General features: G+C 36.3%; 1 protein-coding gene across 5 annotated transcripts in view; it reads left to right on the forward strand.

Moving 5' to 3' along the window:
* Positions 1–13,208, forward strand: part of LOC134224958 (zinc finger and BTB domain-containing protein 24-like) — a 79,553-nt gene extending 66,345 nt beyond the window's left edge. For all 5 annotated transcript variants that reach the window (XM_062704646.1, XM_062704647.1, XM_062704643.1 and 2 more), the window contains 2 exons: positions 11,239–11,601; positions 11,962–13,208. In XM_062704646.1, the coding sequence (XP_062560630.1) occupies positions 11,239–11,601; positions 11,962–12,111 (513 nt within the window). In that variant the 3' untranslated portion in view covers positions 12,112–13,208. The remainder of the gene's footprint in view (positions 1–11,238; positions 11,602–11,961) is intronic.

Here is a 13,208-nt window from a genome sequence, read left to right on the forward strand (position 1 = left end):
TTTCTTCTCTTTCTTCCTTTTCCTTCTTTCTTCTACATTCTTTTTTCCTCTGTCTCCTTTATTCCTTATTCTTTCAACTTTCTTTTTTATTGTTTCTTTCTTCTTCATTCTTACTTCTACGTCTTTTTCTTCTTTCCTGCTCTTCCCTTTTTCTTCTCACTTCTTCCTCCTTTTTCATTATTCCTTCTTATTTCTCTCTTTTTTTTTCTTTTTTTTCTTTTTTCTTTATTTATTCTTTATTACTTCTTTGTGCCTTCTCTTTCCTCTTTCGCGTCACCTTCCGGATTCGTGTCTTGGGAAGCGGAAGTATGGCCTCTGGATAAAGTCCAAACCCTTCGTGTGAAGCTCGTGAAGTTCCCGACGCACAGTTTCCTTTATAGTCAACCTCAGCAACTGAATACTCAGGCCCATCCCGGGTAGAAGAAAATAGCAAAAGAATAACTAGTTTTACCATTAATATATGAATAACAGAATAGCAAAATCTGATGTTAGTTTGTTTGATATAGTTGCTAAAATAACTAAAATAATAACAAAAATTGTTCGAGCGAATAGCTAAAAAATAACTCATTTTACTATTATAAGAGCAAACCAATAGCAAAATATTTACAGAAAGGGAAATATCAAAATCAGTTATTATTGATAACCCGGGTAGAGGTGAATAACAAACAAATAACATAATAATAACAAAAGTTGCTATAATATCAGATTTAGTCATTCTTATGTTATTCATAAATAACATAAAATAACATCCCAACAACAAGTTTTGTTATAATAGTAAAATTAGTTATTTATATGTTATTGTAAGAAGGAGCAGAACAACAAATGAAGAACACATTTTGCAATCCTAGCAAAGTTTGTTATTCATTTATCATTTGCATTTTCAACATACCAATAATAACTGATTTTGATATTTTCTTTTCTTCAAATATTTAGTTATTGGTTTGTTATCATAATAGCAAAATGAGTTATTTATGAGTTATTTGCTAGAGCAATGTCTGTTATTATTTTTGCTATTTTAGCAACTATATCAAACAAACTAATAGCAGATTTTGCTATTCAGTCATTCATATATTAATAGTAAAAATTGATATTATTTTGCTGTTTTCTTCTACCCGGGAAGTTGAAAATGAAAATGATAAAAGAAGATGTGTTCTTCATTTGTTGTTCTGTTCTTCCATACAATAACATAATAACAACAAATTTTACTATTATAACAAAATTTGCTGTTATGATGCTATTTTATGTTATTCATGAATAACATAGGAATAACAAAATCTGATATCACAGCAAAATTTGTTATTATTATGTTATTTATTTGTTATTCACCTCTACCCGGGATCCCGGGTAGAAGAAAACAGCAAAATAATATCAAATTTTACTATTAATATATGAATAACTGAATAGCAAAATTTGATATTAGTTTGTTTGATATAGTTGCTAAAATAGCAAAAATAATGACAGACATTGCTCTAGAAAATAACTCATAAATAACTCATTTTGCTATTATAATAACAAACCAATATCAAAATATTTGAAGAAGAAAAAATATCAAAATTAGTTATTATTGATATGTTGATAATGCAAATGATAAATGAATAACAAACTTTGCTATGATTGCAAAATGTGTTCTTCATTTGTTGTTCTGCTCCTTCTTACAATAACATATAAATAACTTATTTTACTATTATAACAAAACTTGTTTTTGGAATGTTATTTTATGTTATTTATGAATAACATAAGAATAACTAAATCTGATATCATAGTAAAATTTGTTATTATTATGTTATTTGTTTGTTATTCACCTCTACCCGGGATAGCTGCTCAATGCAGTCTACCCGGGTAGAAGAAAACAGCAAAATAATATCAAATTTTGCTATTAATATATGAATAACTGAATAGCAAAATATGATTTTAGTTTGTTTGAAATAGTTGCTAAAATAGCAAAAATAATAACAGACATTGCTCTAGCAAATAACTCACAAATAACTCATTTTGCTATTATAATAACAAACCAATAGCAAAATATTTAAAGAAAAGAAAATATCAAAATCAGTTATTATTGATATGTTGAAAATGCAAATGATAAATGAATAACCAACTTGGCTATGATTGCAAAATTTGTTCTTTATTTGTTGTTCTGCTCCTTTTTACAATAGCATATAAATAACTAATTTTACTATTATAACAAAATTTGTTGTTGGGATGCTATTTTATGTTATTTATAAATAACATAGGAATAACTAAATCTGATATCATAGCAAAATTTGTTATTATTATGTTATTTGTTTGTTATTAACCTCTACCCGGGTAGTTCTCGTTGATTTTTTTTTGTCAGGGGATCCGCAAGCTTCAACGCCTTCTCTAGTTGCATCTCGATTAACGATTGACGTCGATCGGGTTGCTGCCTGAATTGCCGTTGTCGGTAACATCAGCAGGTACAAAAAGATCGTCACTTCACACGCGTTTGTTCCGGGGAACCAATCCCGTCTTAGCGAATCCGTTGATTGCGATTGCAAGGTTGCATGTTTCAATGTAAGCCTAGCTAGCTTAGCTTAGCGTTGACTGACTAACACATATCTATGGTTGCTACTCCGTAATTGACCAGAATCAGTGAAATTTCACAAAGAATCAACTGAACGATTGACTGAGCCACGTCGCTGGCCACGTCCTTGTAAGGAAGCATCCATAAATTACGTTACGCGTGAAGTGTGACTATCCATACAAAAATTTCCAATGATTCATACAAAAACTGTCACATAGGGGGGGTTGAAAATGGTCAATTTTTGCGTTACGTAATTAATTGATCTTCCCTAGTCAGTTAGGAAGAGGGAAAGAATATTAGTAGGTGTTTTTTGCTATTTGAAGACCGTGTTTACCTCTGCGTCTCCACAAAAACCACAGGAAGGATTATCAGTTAGTCGGTAGGCAAAGTTGGATCAGGATTCACTCAGATAAACAATGCGACCGTGCCATTCTTTTCACACGATTATTTTAACTAACCATGATTTGGTCGCACAAAACAGAACAAACTTACTACCTGCACACCGAGCAGTAATACGATCAAACTTATATCAATAATTAATTTACTTCTCGACCGCACAAAGTACAACGATACCAGATCGTTCGGCGTGTCTATGAACCGAGGATGGACACTACTCACCATGCATGCCCGGTGGCATATGCAAACTGTGAAGGATCGCGTTTGGGACAACCGAACCGACGCGCAGCATTGTGTACTTACTTTCCTGATAGTTACTGCAAACTATGGAAGATCGCACTTGTCTCGACCGGAGCAAAGCGCAATACAAGCGTATGATCCACCGAAAATCAAAAAGATATTTTTCTTCCATTTGCGACGAATAACACACGCACTGTACTTACTTTCCTGATGGCTACTCGCATGTTTTAATGTAAGCCTTTCAAAAAAAAAATCGCTTACAATAACGACCTTGCCTACCCTTTATAAGGCAGTGGCAACTATATTGCCACCAACAAATTATATTTTTTTCGATTTATTAACAAGAGCTCTACTAATTATTTCCCATGTAGTGGTTATATTTGCTACCTAGTAGCACCCCAGATAAGTTTCAGCCTAAAAATATTGAAATGTCAATTTGAGAAAAGTTTCTTTTGCGAATAGATCTGAAGTTTCGAGTGGAAGAAAAATTTTCAGTAATAATTTGTTAAAAAAAAAACGACAAAGATATATTTTTCGCGTTGGTATTAATTATTTTGAATCTCGTGTGTTTGATTATTACGTGATTAACGTGAAAAAAGCTTTGCCTTTCTGTATATTTGGTTTTTGGATTTTTGACGAAATTGTGTTTTTTTCCCAAGGGTCCCCCCTTGGGAACAAAAGCGCAATTTTTTTTTTCACTTATAATACGTTTTTCGACTAGGACTCTTCACCAAAAAATGTAACGTGCCTTAATTTGACTGGTTTTACGTAAAACCTAATTTTTAAAAATCTTTTATTTATTTTTGTTGTTGCCTGTTTTCCCACTTGCCGGGCAGTGGCAACTATATTGCCATTAATTTTTCAATGTTTCTGAACTGTTTAAAGTATAACAAACATACATTTGAGTTTAATACCATGTCAACATTGTGACCTATTGTTGTTTTTGTTAATTTATTGTTTAGATTCGTCTGCCTTATAAAGGGTTAAGGTTTAAGTTTAAGGTATTCGTCGATTGCCCTGGAGAGATGCGTCTTTAGTGGGCCCCCATAAAGGTTATGTCCAATGCGTTACAACGGTTTCCAATGTTTTCGGTATGTGAGCTGTGACCATCAAGCAGCAACAATATCGGTCTCGATTCTGTTGAACGAGTGTGTTCTAGGAAATGATTTTGTCGCAAATTTGTCAAAGTTAAAAACTTATCCGTCCACTTTTGTTGCAATGAAGCAACTCTCTAGCAAAAAAAGCATCAGCGGGACGAAACTTCCGTTCTCTAACATGGCCAAGCAAGCCATTGCCATGACTCCATGTTCTGCTGATGTTATTCCGTCAACTTTCTTTTTACTTTAAACGGATTTTTGTTTGTGCTAACGTAAGAACTACACAACACTTAAAGACGCGACGCGAGACAAGACATAACACTTATTGTTCTTACAATCGTCAAAGGAGTTAAAAATTACCTTTCTGTCGACCGGTTTCGGGCGCGATGTCACCCATCTTCAGGACAATGTCCGACTGGTTACTTTTAAGGGAGGCTAATGTATAGGTGTGTTGGTTAAACTATAGAGGCAGGACATAATGGGGGGATCGTCTTCATTCATCAATGGTTTTTTGGTGTTGGTGATGAACATTGATTCCCAAGAGTTGAGGTGTGATGGTTTCCTGATGGATTTGATGAGTTTCGCGCTGTTCCAATCAATTTCATGATTGAGTTCGTCCGTGTGTGCAGCCACGCTTGACTCGTTCGGTTTTTTGTGTTCTACGGCGTTTTTGTGTTCTTTCAGGCGGGTCTTCACTTTTCGGCGTGTTTGACCGATGTAAACGGCTGGGCAATCCTTACAAGGAATTTGATATATTCCTGATAGGTCATCTGGGGGTACTTTGTCTTTCAGGTTACAGAGCAGGTTTCGTAAAGTGTTATCACTTTTATGGACTACGTGTAACCCTTGTCGTAAAAGGGTGGATTTGATCGGATTTGTCAACTTCGGATAAAAAGGCAAGCTTATTCTGCGTGTTTCCTTTGTTTCTGGTATGAGTGTTGTGATGTTCTGTCGTTTATTTTTGCGCTTGTGCTTGCGGAGGATTTTATTCACAAACGACTTGTCATAGCCGTTTAGCACCCCCCCCCCCCCGGGAGGGGAGTGAAATGAAGAAATACCCAGTGGCGTATGGGAAAAGTGTTAAAAATTCAGTTGATTTTGTGAAAAAGTTGGAAGGCTTCAGTTTGCGCAGAGGTGAGATCCTGGTTTCGTTCGATGTTGCCGCCCTGTTCCCGAGCGTACCAGTCACTGAAGCCGTGCAAAGCTTGCGCCGACATCTAGAAAGAAGTCGAGCTCCTCCCAACCATATCGAGGCATATATCTCCATGCCTCACTAGTCATTACTCGCTTTGTCTGCGTGACCACCAATTGCATTTTCTGCTTTCTTGCCGCCATAGTGATATTTTTCTCTAGGCCTATATCCTTCTGAGACTGAAGCCGACATGATAAATGCAATCCTTGTAAAATTGTGAAACTCCTTCGAATTCTGCTGATTTGTCTAGGGGGAATGACGGCTTTGGCAGGTTTTGTTCTATTATTGGCAGAGGTTTTTTTATGACTGGCTATGCTCAAATTTGACCTAAACATTCTTTGCATATCAAAGAATATTGTGGCCAAATTTCATAAAATTTGGTTGACAAAACCCCCCCTGACAATAATAGAACAAAACCTGCCAAAGCCGTCTTTCCCCCTATGAAGCTTTTTTATGATTACCTTTCTTTGACATAAGTAATGTAGGATGGGGCATGATGGGTCACTTAAGGCGAACATTCAATGCATTAAAATAGAAACATTTTAATTTAGCTTATCAACGTGGATCTATAAAAATAGCTCATAATCTGTAAGTCTATTTTTCTGTCAATCAAAAAATGCCGGGGCAAGATGGGTCACCTTTAAATTCTGCAATTATTATTGTTCTTATTCACAATTTGAAATTATCTACCGTGGATAATCAAATTTCGGACACACTCAAACTTCGGACGCATCAATTCGTATGGTAAATTTTCTGAAATATTTCATCGAAATGTTTCGTCAAGCTGAATCGAATGGACTAATAGCTTTAGCTTGTTTTAGTATAGATACGTTGTATTGAGACATGGTAATTCAATGCGGCGAAATGATTTAAAGACAGTCTGAGTTGTGCAGTGAGAATTGTTTTCAATTATTCTTCCCGGTACTGCGTAATCAAGTGTCCGAAGTTTGAATCTTTGTGTCCGAAATATGAATCCAACCCAGCCGGTGTCCGAGGTTTGAATCAAACAGAAGCCGGACATTTTCATAAATTGCATACATTCTGCGCAATATCTTACACATATTAAATACGTAGTTCAAAGATGAATATTATACTTAGTGGTTGCTACGGTGATTTGAACGGTATGATTTAAAATGTAAGTAAACAGGATGATTGTATATCAGAAAGTGCTTAAGCGTCCGAAGTTTGAGTTTGCACGGTATCTGTGTGTAAGTTTATTATCAATGATTTTATTGAATAAAATAGGATTTTAAAGCTTTGGATTGAGAAATGGCACTACACACTTATTTTTTTTTTACCGGGATCTCAGCAAAATGTTGAACTTTTACCGAGAATCGCACAGCCGTGCCCCAGCAAACATGTTTTTTGCCGAGATTTCTGTCAAAATTGCTGAGAAAATCAGCTAACAAACGCTATTTTTGCCGGAATATCAGTTATTTATTTTGCTGGCGCACGGCTGTGCGGATTTTTGCCGAGCTGCAGAAATAAAAACTGAGTGAGTACATTTAAAAATGTCTGCAATTTCTTTTGAAAACAAGCCGTCCGTGTACCGTGGACCCCCGATAATTTGAACGGTACCACATTCAAATTAACGGGGTTCATTTCTAATTTGAACTTCTGGTTACTCTATTTGCATCAGAAAAACTGGTTTCTGGGTGCTCTCTTTGCTGGTTTGTTTTGATTCTGCATTCCGTTTCACGATGTTCCATTTTTCTTATCTCGATTCCACGTGTTAAATGACGTTTGAACCATTTTTAATTTGAACGATGTTCAAACGAACGGGGTTCAAATTAAAAAGTGTTCAGATTAAAAGCGGTCATATTACCGGGGGTCCACGGTATTGCTTTCTTAAGGACAAGAAAATATAAATTTTTAATTAACAAATTAAAATTATTATGCTCAAAAGTAACCATAAAATAATTAATAATCAGCAATGGAAAATATGTTTTGAATACGAATTATGCCCTCCAGTATGTGCTGACAAATCTTGCCCCATTTGCAATTTCATGTAAGAATGTCTAATTTTTGATACAATTTATTTATTTCGATATAGTTAGTACAACATCGCCTACATTACGTGTGATACTTTTACTTTATCAAAAAAATTTGTTTAAATTTAAGATTGCTCGACGAGACAACACGTTTTATAGAAAGTGTGTTTTGCATAAGAAACAATGCTTAAAAATATTTTACCTTGCCATACTCTACCAAAATGAAATTTTATCATCAAATCGAGTTACAATAAAGTAAAACCAAACTATTCCTCTTACAAAGTCATAGTCTCCACATTAGATGCTCAAAAACGGCCATGACCCATCTTACCCCATGACCCATCTTGCCCCGCCTAGCCTTATAAACTAACACTGATTAATGACGTTTCAGTATCTTATAAACTGGTTTTAAAAAAGGTGTTTTATGATGCCTTTATTTATTATATGGGGCGATAAGGCCACCCCCTCGGCGCAAGACGAGCAAGAACCAAAAATTATATCAAAAGTATGCTAAAAAAGTATGGGGTCTCCTCCTCCAGTAGCCTTGCGAGCAAAGGCGTAGGATTGCCAATCCGGAGATGGCGAGTTCAATTCTCGGTCCGGTCTAGGGTGTTTGCGGGTGGGAAACATTCTCGACACCCTGGGCATAGTGTATCCTCTTGTCAGGGTTTCAACTTTTCGTTTCAATGAGACCAAAGCAAGCGTTTCTCGGGCCAAGGGAGAATCTTTTTTCGTTGTTTATTTTCAGGATCATCTTTCACTCATCAATCTTTTCTCTACAATTAATCTTGGATGATAAACGAAAATCTTGCCTATTAGATGAAAATCCTTTTTCGTTTCATCACTTTTACCCACTCACTCACTTTTCGCGAGAATTATCGCAGAACAATTACAAAATTGTATGGCCGCGCCGGGATTCGAACCCAGAATAGTAACAATAATAGCCGTAGGGATGCGCTTACTCTAGCTACATCACCACGCTATCTGTATGAAAGCATTAAGTTATTTGTTTTACATAAGCTACTACCATTTGCATTGAAGATGCCACGAAAAGACTCGAATATGAAAGAAAAAGAGCAAACCAACGTTTGGCGGCAATCGAAGTGAGCGAAAAATGGTTATCACTCTCCGGGCTGTTTTTCTTTCCCGAAAAGCGATTTCTCCCCGAAAAAGTTCGTGAGGGAGCATCCTGTGCTCCTGAGATTGACTGAGCGATACGAACCCTGATCCTTGTACTTGCCACACAAGATACATACTCATAGGCGGGCATAGAAAAGCTTTCAATAAATAACTGAGGAAATGCTAATAGAATACTAAGTTGCAAAGCAGGCCTAGTTCCAGTTGGAATGTAGAGCCATTGAAGAAGAAGAGAAGAAGATGCTGAATTTATTATTGTAGATCCAGTTGAAATCCGAACTGAGCTCTCGCGACAATCGCATTTTCTCCCATTTCCGGATGTCGCAACTGCATCGCGAGTAGTGCGCATCTATGCCATAGCCGTGCGCCATCATGCGCAACACCTGCAATGCAGTTGCGACATGCGGAAATGGGAGAAAACGCGATTGTCGCGAGAGCTCAGTTCGGTTTTCAACTGGATCTACAATAAGAACGGGTGACATATTTCTTGCACGTCTAGGGATTATGGCTGTACGACAATATCTGAATTTGCCTAAAGCTAATTTTTACGATTAAAACCATATCCGTTGTTTGAATCGTCTCGGTTTCAGGTAGAAACTATTTTGATGACATTTTAAATGCATTTAAGGGTTAGGCGATTCTTAATCCTGGAGATGACATTGTTCCTAATAGTTGACAGCAGTGTTGTCCTACACTCAAGACAAAATATTCTGCTCTTTGATTACTCCGTCTAAACGATTTTATAGTCTCAGCTAAGTAAGTTCAACTAATAGATGGATATTTGAATTTTCAAAATGTCATGGCAAACTGTCAAAAAACTGCACTCCAGAGTCACAGGAGCGCGCGCGCTAAAAATACACTCCAGTAAAAACACTCCAGTGTATTTTCAGTGCGCGCACTCCTGTGGCTCTGGAGTGCATTTTTTTGACAGTTTGCCATGACATTTAGAAAATTCAAATATCCTTCTATTAGTTGAACTTACTTAGTTGAGACTATAAAATCGTTTAGATGGAGTAAAATCAAAGAGCAGAATTTTTTGCCCTGAGTGTAGGACAACACTGGTTGACAGTACCGCCCCAAGTCGACACATAAGGTACAGTGGGGCAAGTGGGTAAATAAAATCGCATAGTTAATGTTCTTCAAATCATAAAAGTTAGATAAAAATTAATTGTAAAACCAAAGAATCTGTTCGAGTTTTTCACTTGCCCCACTAATGGGGTAAGTGAAAAAATAATTTTAAAGAGGATTTTCCAATAAAAAAACACATTTCCTGTTCATATATTCCAAGCAAACGATAATTATATTGAATAGAGCATAATTGTGATCTGTTGTGATGCTTTTTGAAAGTCAAAGCACTGGGTATCTGGAGTGCCTTTATTAAATAAGTTTTAATTTTCTAGTTTTTGATCTATTTGAAATCTAACATTGTTCTCCATTTGTGTTTAACATTACTTTCCAGTTTAAGTTCATAGTAAGGTAATTTTGGGCCCTCCTTAGCCGTGCGGTAAGATGCGCGGTTACAAAGCAAGGCCATGCTGAGAATGGCTGGGTTCGATTCCTGGTGCCGGTCTAGAAAATTTTAGGATTGGAAATTGTCTCGACTTCCCTGGGCATAAAAGTATCATCGTGTTAGCCGCATGATATACGAATGCAGAAATGGTAATTAGGCTTAGAAACCTATCTATGTGAAGCTATGTGGTAATGTTGCTTTGTGTATGTAAAGAACATTTCCTTGTAATATTCATCACTCATAAGGGTTGTGCTTCATGAACAATCCACTTAGGATTTCAGTAGATGAATCTCTATAACAAATGGATACATTTTCTCAATTTCGACTAAATAAATCATAGGTATTGATATACTAGCTGCAATAGCAGTAATTTTTGTATTTAAGCTCCATAAATACCAATACACTGACACGCTTTTTATTTTCGGTTCTTGATTTAGCATTCCTTTAATTACCAAACGCGCTCAATAGAAATTATTTATGTTTGAAAAAATGAGAAATGACGAGAAATTTTCACTTGCCCCACCCGTGTTAAAAATGAGACAAAGTCATAAAAAAATTCTTCCTAGATTTTTGTTATTCATATCAATATTTTTGTTGCTGGAATTCAAAACTATAGAGGAAATTAACTTATCATTGCACTAATTTCAAAGTGTTTTGTGAACCAACATAAAAAATATTCGTATTTATTGACAAGCAAAACAACTTGTGCAAAAGATAAACTAAGCAGGTTAAAATTTTTTTACTCTCGTTTGTTGAAATGGATCATCAATTCATGTTTTACTCATTCAACCCATTGATTTGAATGGCCATGTATGATTGTGAAGTAAAATATATTAATTCTATGCTTCATTATTGAAATATTTGCGTTTTTTTTCACTGACCCCATTTACCCACTTACTCCACTGTACCTTACTGTGAATCTCCTCAAATTATTAATGTAGATTGGCTATAGTTATATAAAACCCTTGGTACATATCAATTTGTGCTGAAAAATTAGTAATTTTGGCTTCAAACCTTAAATTATGTAACAACAATTATCTTCAACAATTATCTTTAACAGTCTTCATAATTTCACTTGTATATTTACCTTATAATTCTGCTTGAATAACCATGATGTTTCAATGTCGTTTTAGATCTGTGGTGATTGTGGTAAAGGATTCTATCGCAAAGACCACTTGCGGAAGCACATAAAATCTCATATGACTAAGCGATTAAAAGAGGAAATGGCCGCCAACGGTGGCAGTTCTATAAATTCAACGAATCGACACATCATCAACAATACCTCCCCTACCAGCAACGGTAACAACAACCACTCGGACAACAGCGTCTCAACGACATCCGGCCCTCTGCATATACCGCTGTCATTGCCGGCAGGTATTCCACCCGGATTAACCATAACCACCAGTACAAATTCCATGCAGAATCACCACAACCCGCCGCCTCAGCCTTCGCCTTTGACGCAGGGCATTTGCCTACCACATGGCGTTACGATACATGTAAGTTAACTCTCTTAAACCGTCCTCAACGGTTATAGTTCAGCCACATGGCATGATTTTTTTGCATCACTAGAAACCTGCAGAAACTAACTGTGTACCATGACCATGTGCTCTAATTTTGCGCGCGCTTTACTGCCCACAAACGCATATTTGTCCCAATAGGAATAGGAAACCCTGTAAAGATGGGACTGATATGCGATCATAGGCATTATAACTTTGCGCATTTTGAAATCATTCTGCACGTTTCAGCTTCGTTAAATCTTAAATCCACGAAATCAGGGTACTACACGGTATTTGCAGCATAATATTATCTTTCATGTCAATCATCTCAATTCATCAATACCTCGTACTTCTCAACAGGTTCCCACGGCAGACAACCAAACCCTGCCGGTGCAAATATCTCTACCGCAGCTGGTGGCCCAGCAGCAGACGGCTGCGGATGGCACAACCAGCACAGTGCTGGTTCCGGCCTCGGAGGCACTACCCCAGCTGGCGGCCGGTGCTCAATAACACTAGCACTCGCTGATGGTCGTCGGTTGCTAAACCGACTGGGTGACCGTTAGCTGATACCAAATATCCGAAACTGGCACCAGCCAAGATGGGGATCCCAATGTTCGAATACTCATTTCAAGCCCCGTTGTTTCTGTTTAGGTAGGTAGAACAATCAACTTTTGCCAGATCCTAAATGTTAGGAGGAAAGGATCGGCAGCATGCAGCAGCAAAGCCCAAAAGTCGTTTGTAGGTCGTTAACGCCTGTTTTTTTGTTGTTGATAGTTATCCCTTTAATGACAATAAAGCTACAATGGATAGAAGATTGAACACAAATTCTATTGCGTATGTGTGATAGGGTGTAGCTCATCAGGTTTTGAAAAGTTTAGCATGAATGGATACCAGGAGAGGGATGTTGAACAAAAGACAAACGTGCATTTTTGTTGAAACCATTTCTGTCCATGCCGTGGACTGGATAAAGATTTAGAGAACAACTTTATGTACACCATCTTTTTAAGTTAGCAAGTATATATTTGTTGTTTCTTTGTTTTTAAAATATACCTTCATAATATTTAACAGGAGAACATTTATCCTCCACTATTTATTAGATCGCGATGTAAATCAACATTATTCACAAATCTGTTGTTATTGCTAGTTTTAATCATCAATCATTATTTTTATTTAAATTAATTTATTTGAACAAGATCTACTGCAACCAACAGCAAAAGTACAGACGAGAAGCCCGAGTTTTAAAAGTCTAGTGAGTAATGTCGAATCGCCAGTTTGTTAATTATATTAGCTAAATATAATGGAAATACAATTGTGACCAACGACATTTTATACAATAAAAGCGCACGAACAAACATTCTCGACGGTTAAAATATAACGCAAACGTTAACACAAACGAGTATACATAGCATTTCGAAACAAACAGGAATCAAAACTGTAGAATATAGTGTAAAGACAGATGAAGAAGGCAGGAATATAGTACGATACCTAAGTTTTGAGAATGTAAATATGGATTTATATTTTTCTTTTCTCCAGAAAATTCACAACCATTGTTGAAAGCGTAACATTTTGGCATAATGAATACAAAATTATATTTTGATAAACAAAAA

This window comes from Armigeres subalbatus, chromosome 3 (assembly GCF_024139115.2).
Source record: "Armigeres subalbatus isolate Guangzhou_Male chromosome 3, GZ_Asu_2, whole genome shotgun sequence".
Classification (NCBI taxonomy): Eukaryota; Metazoa; Arthropoda; class Insecta; order Diptera; family Culicidae; genus Armigeres; species Armigeres subalbatus.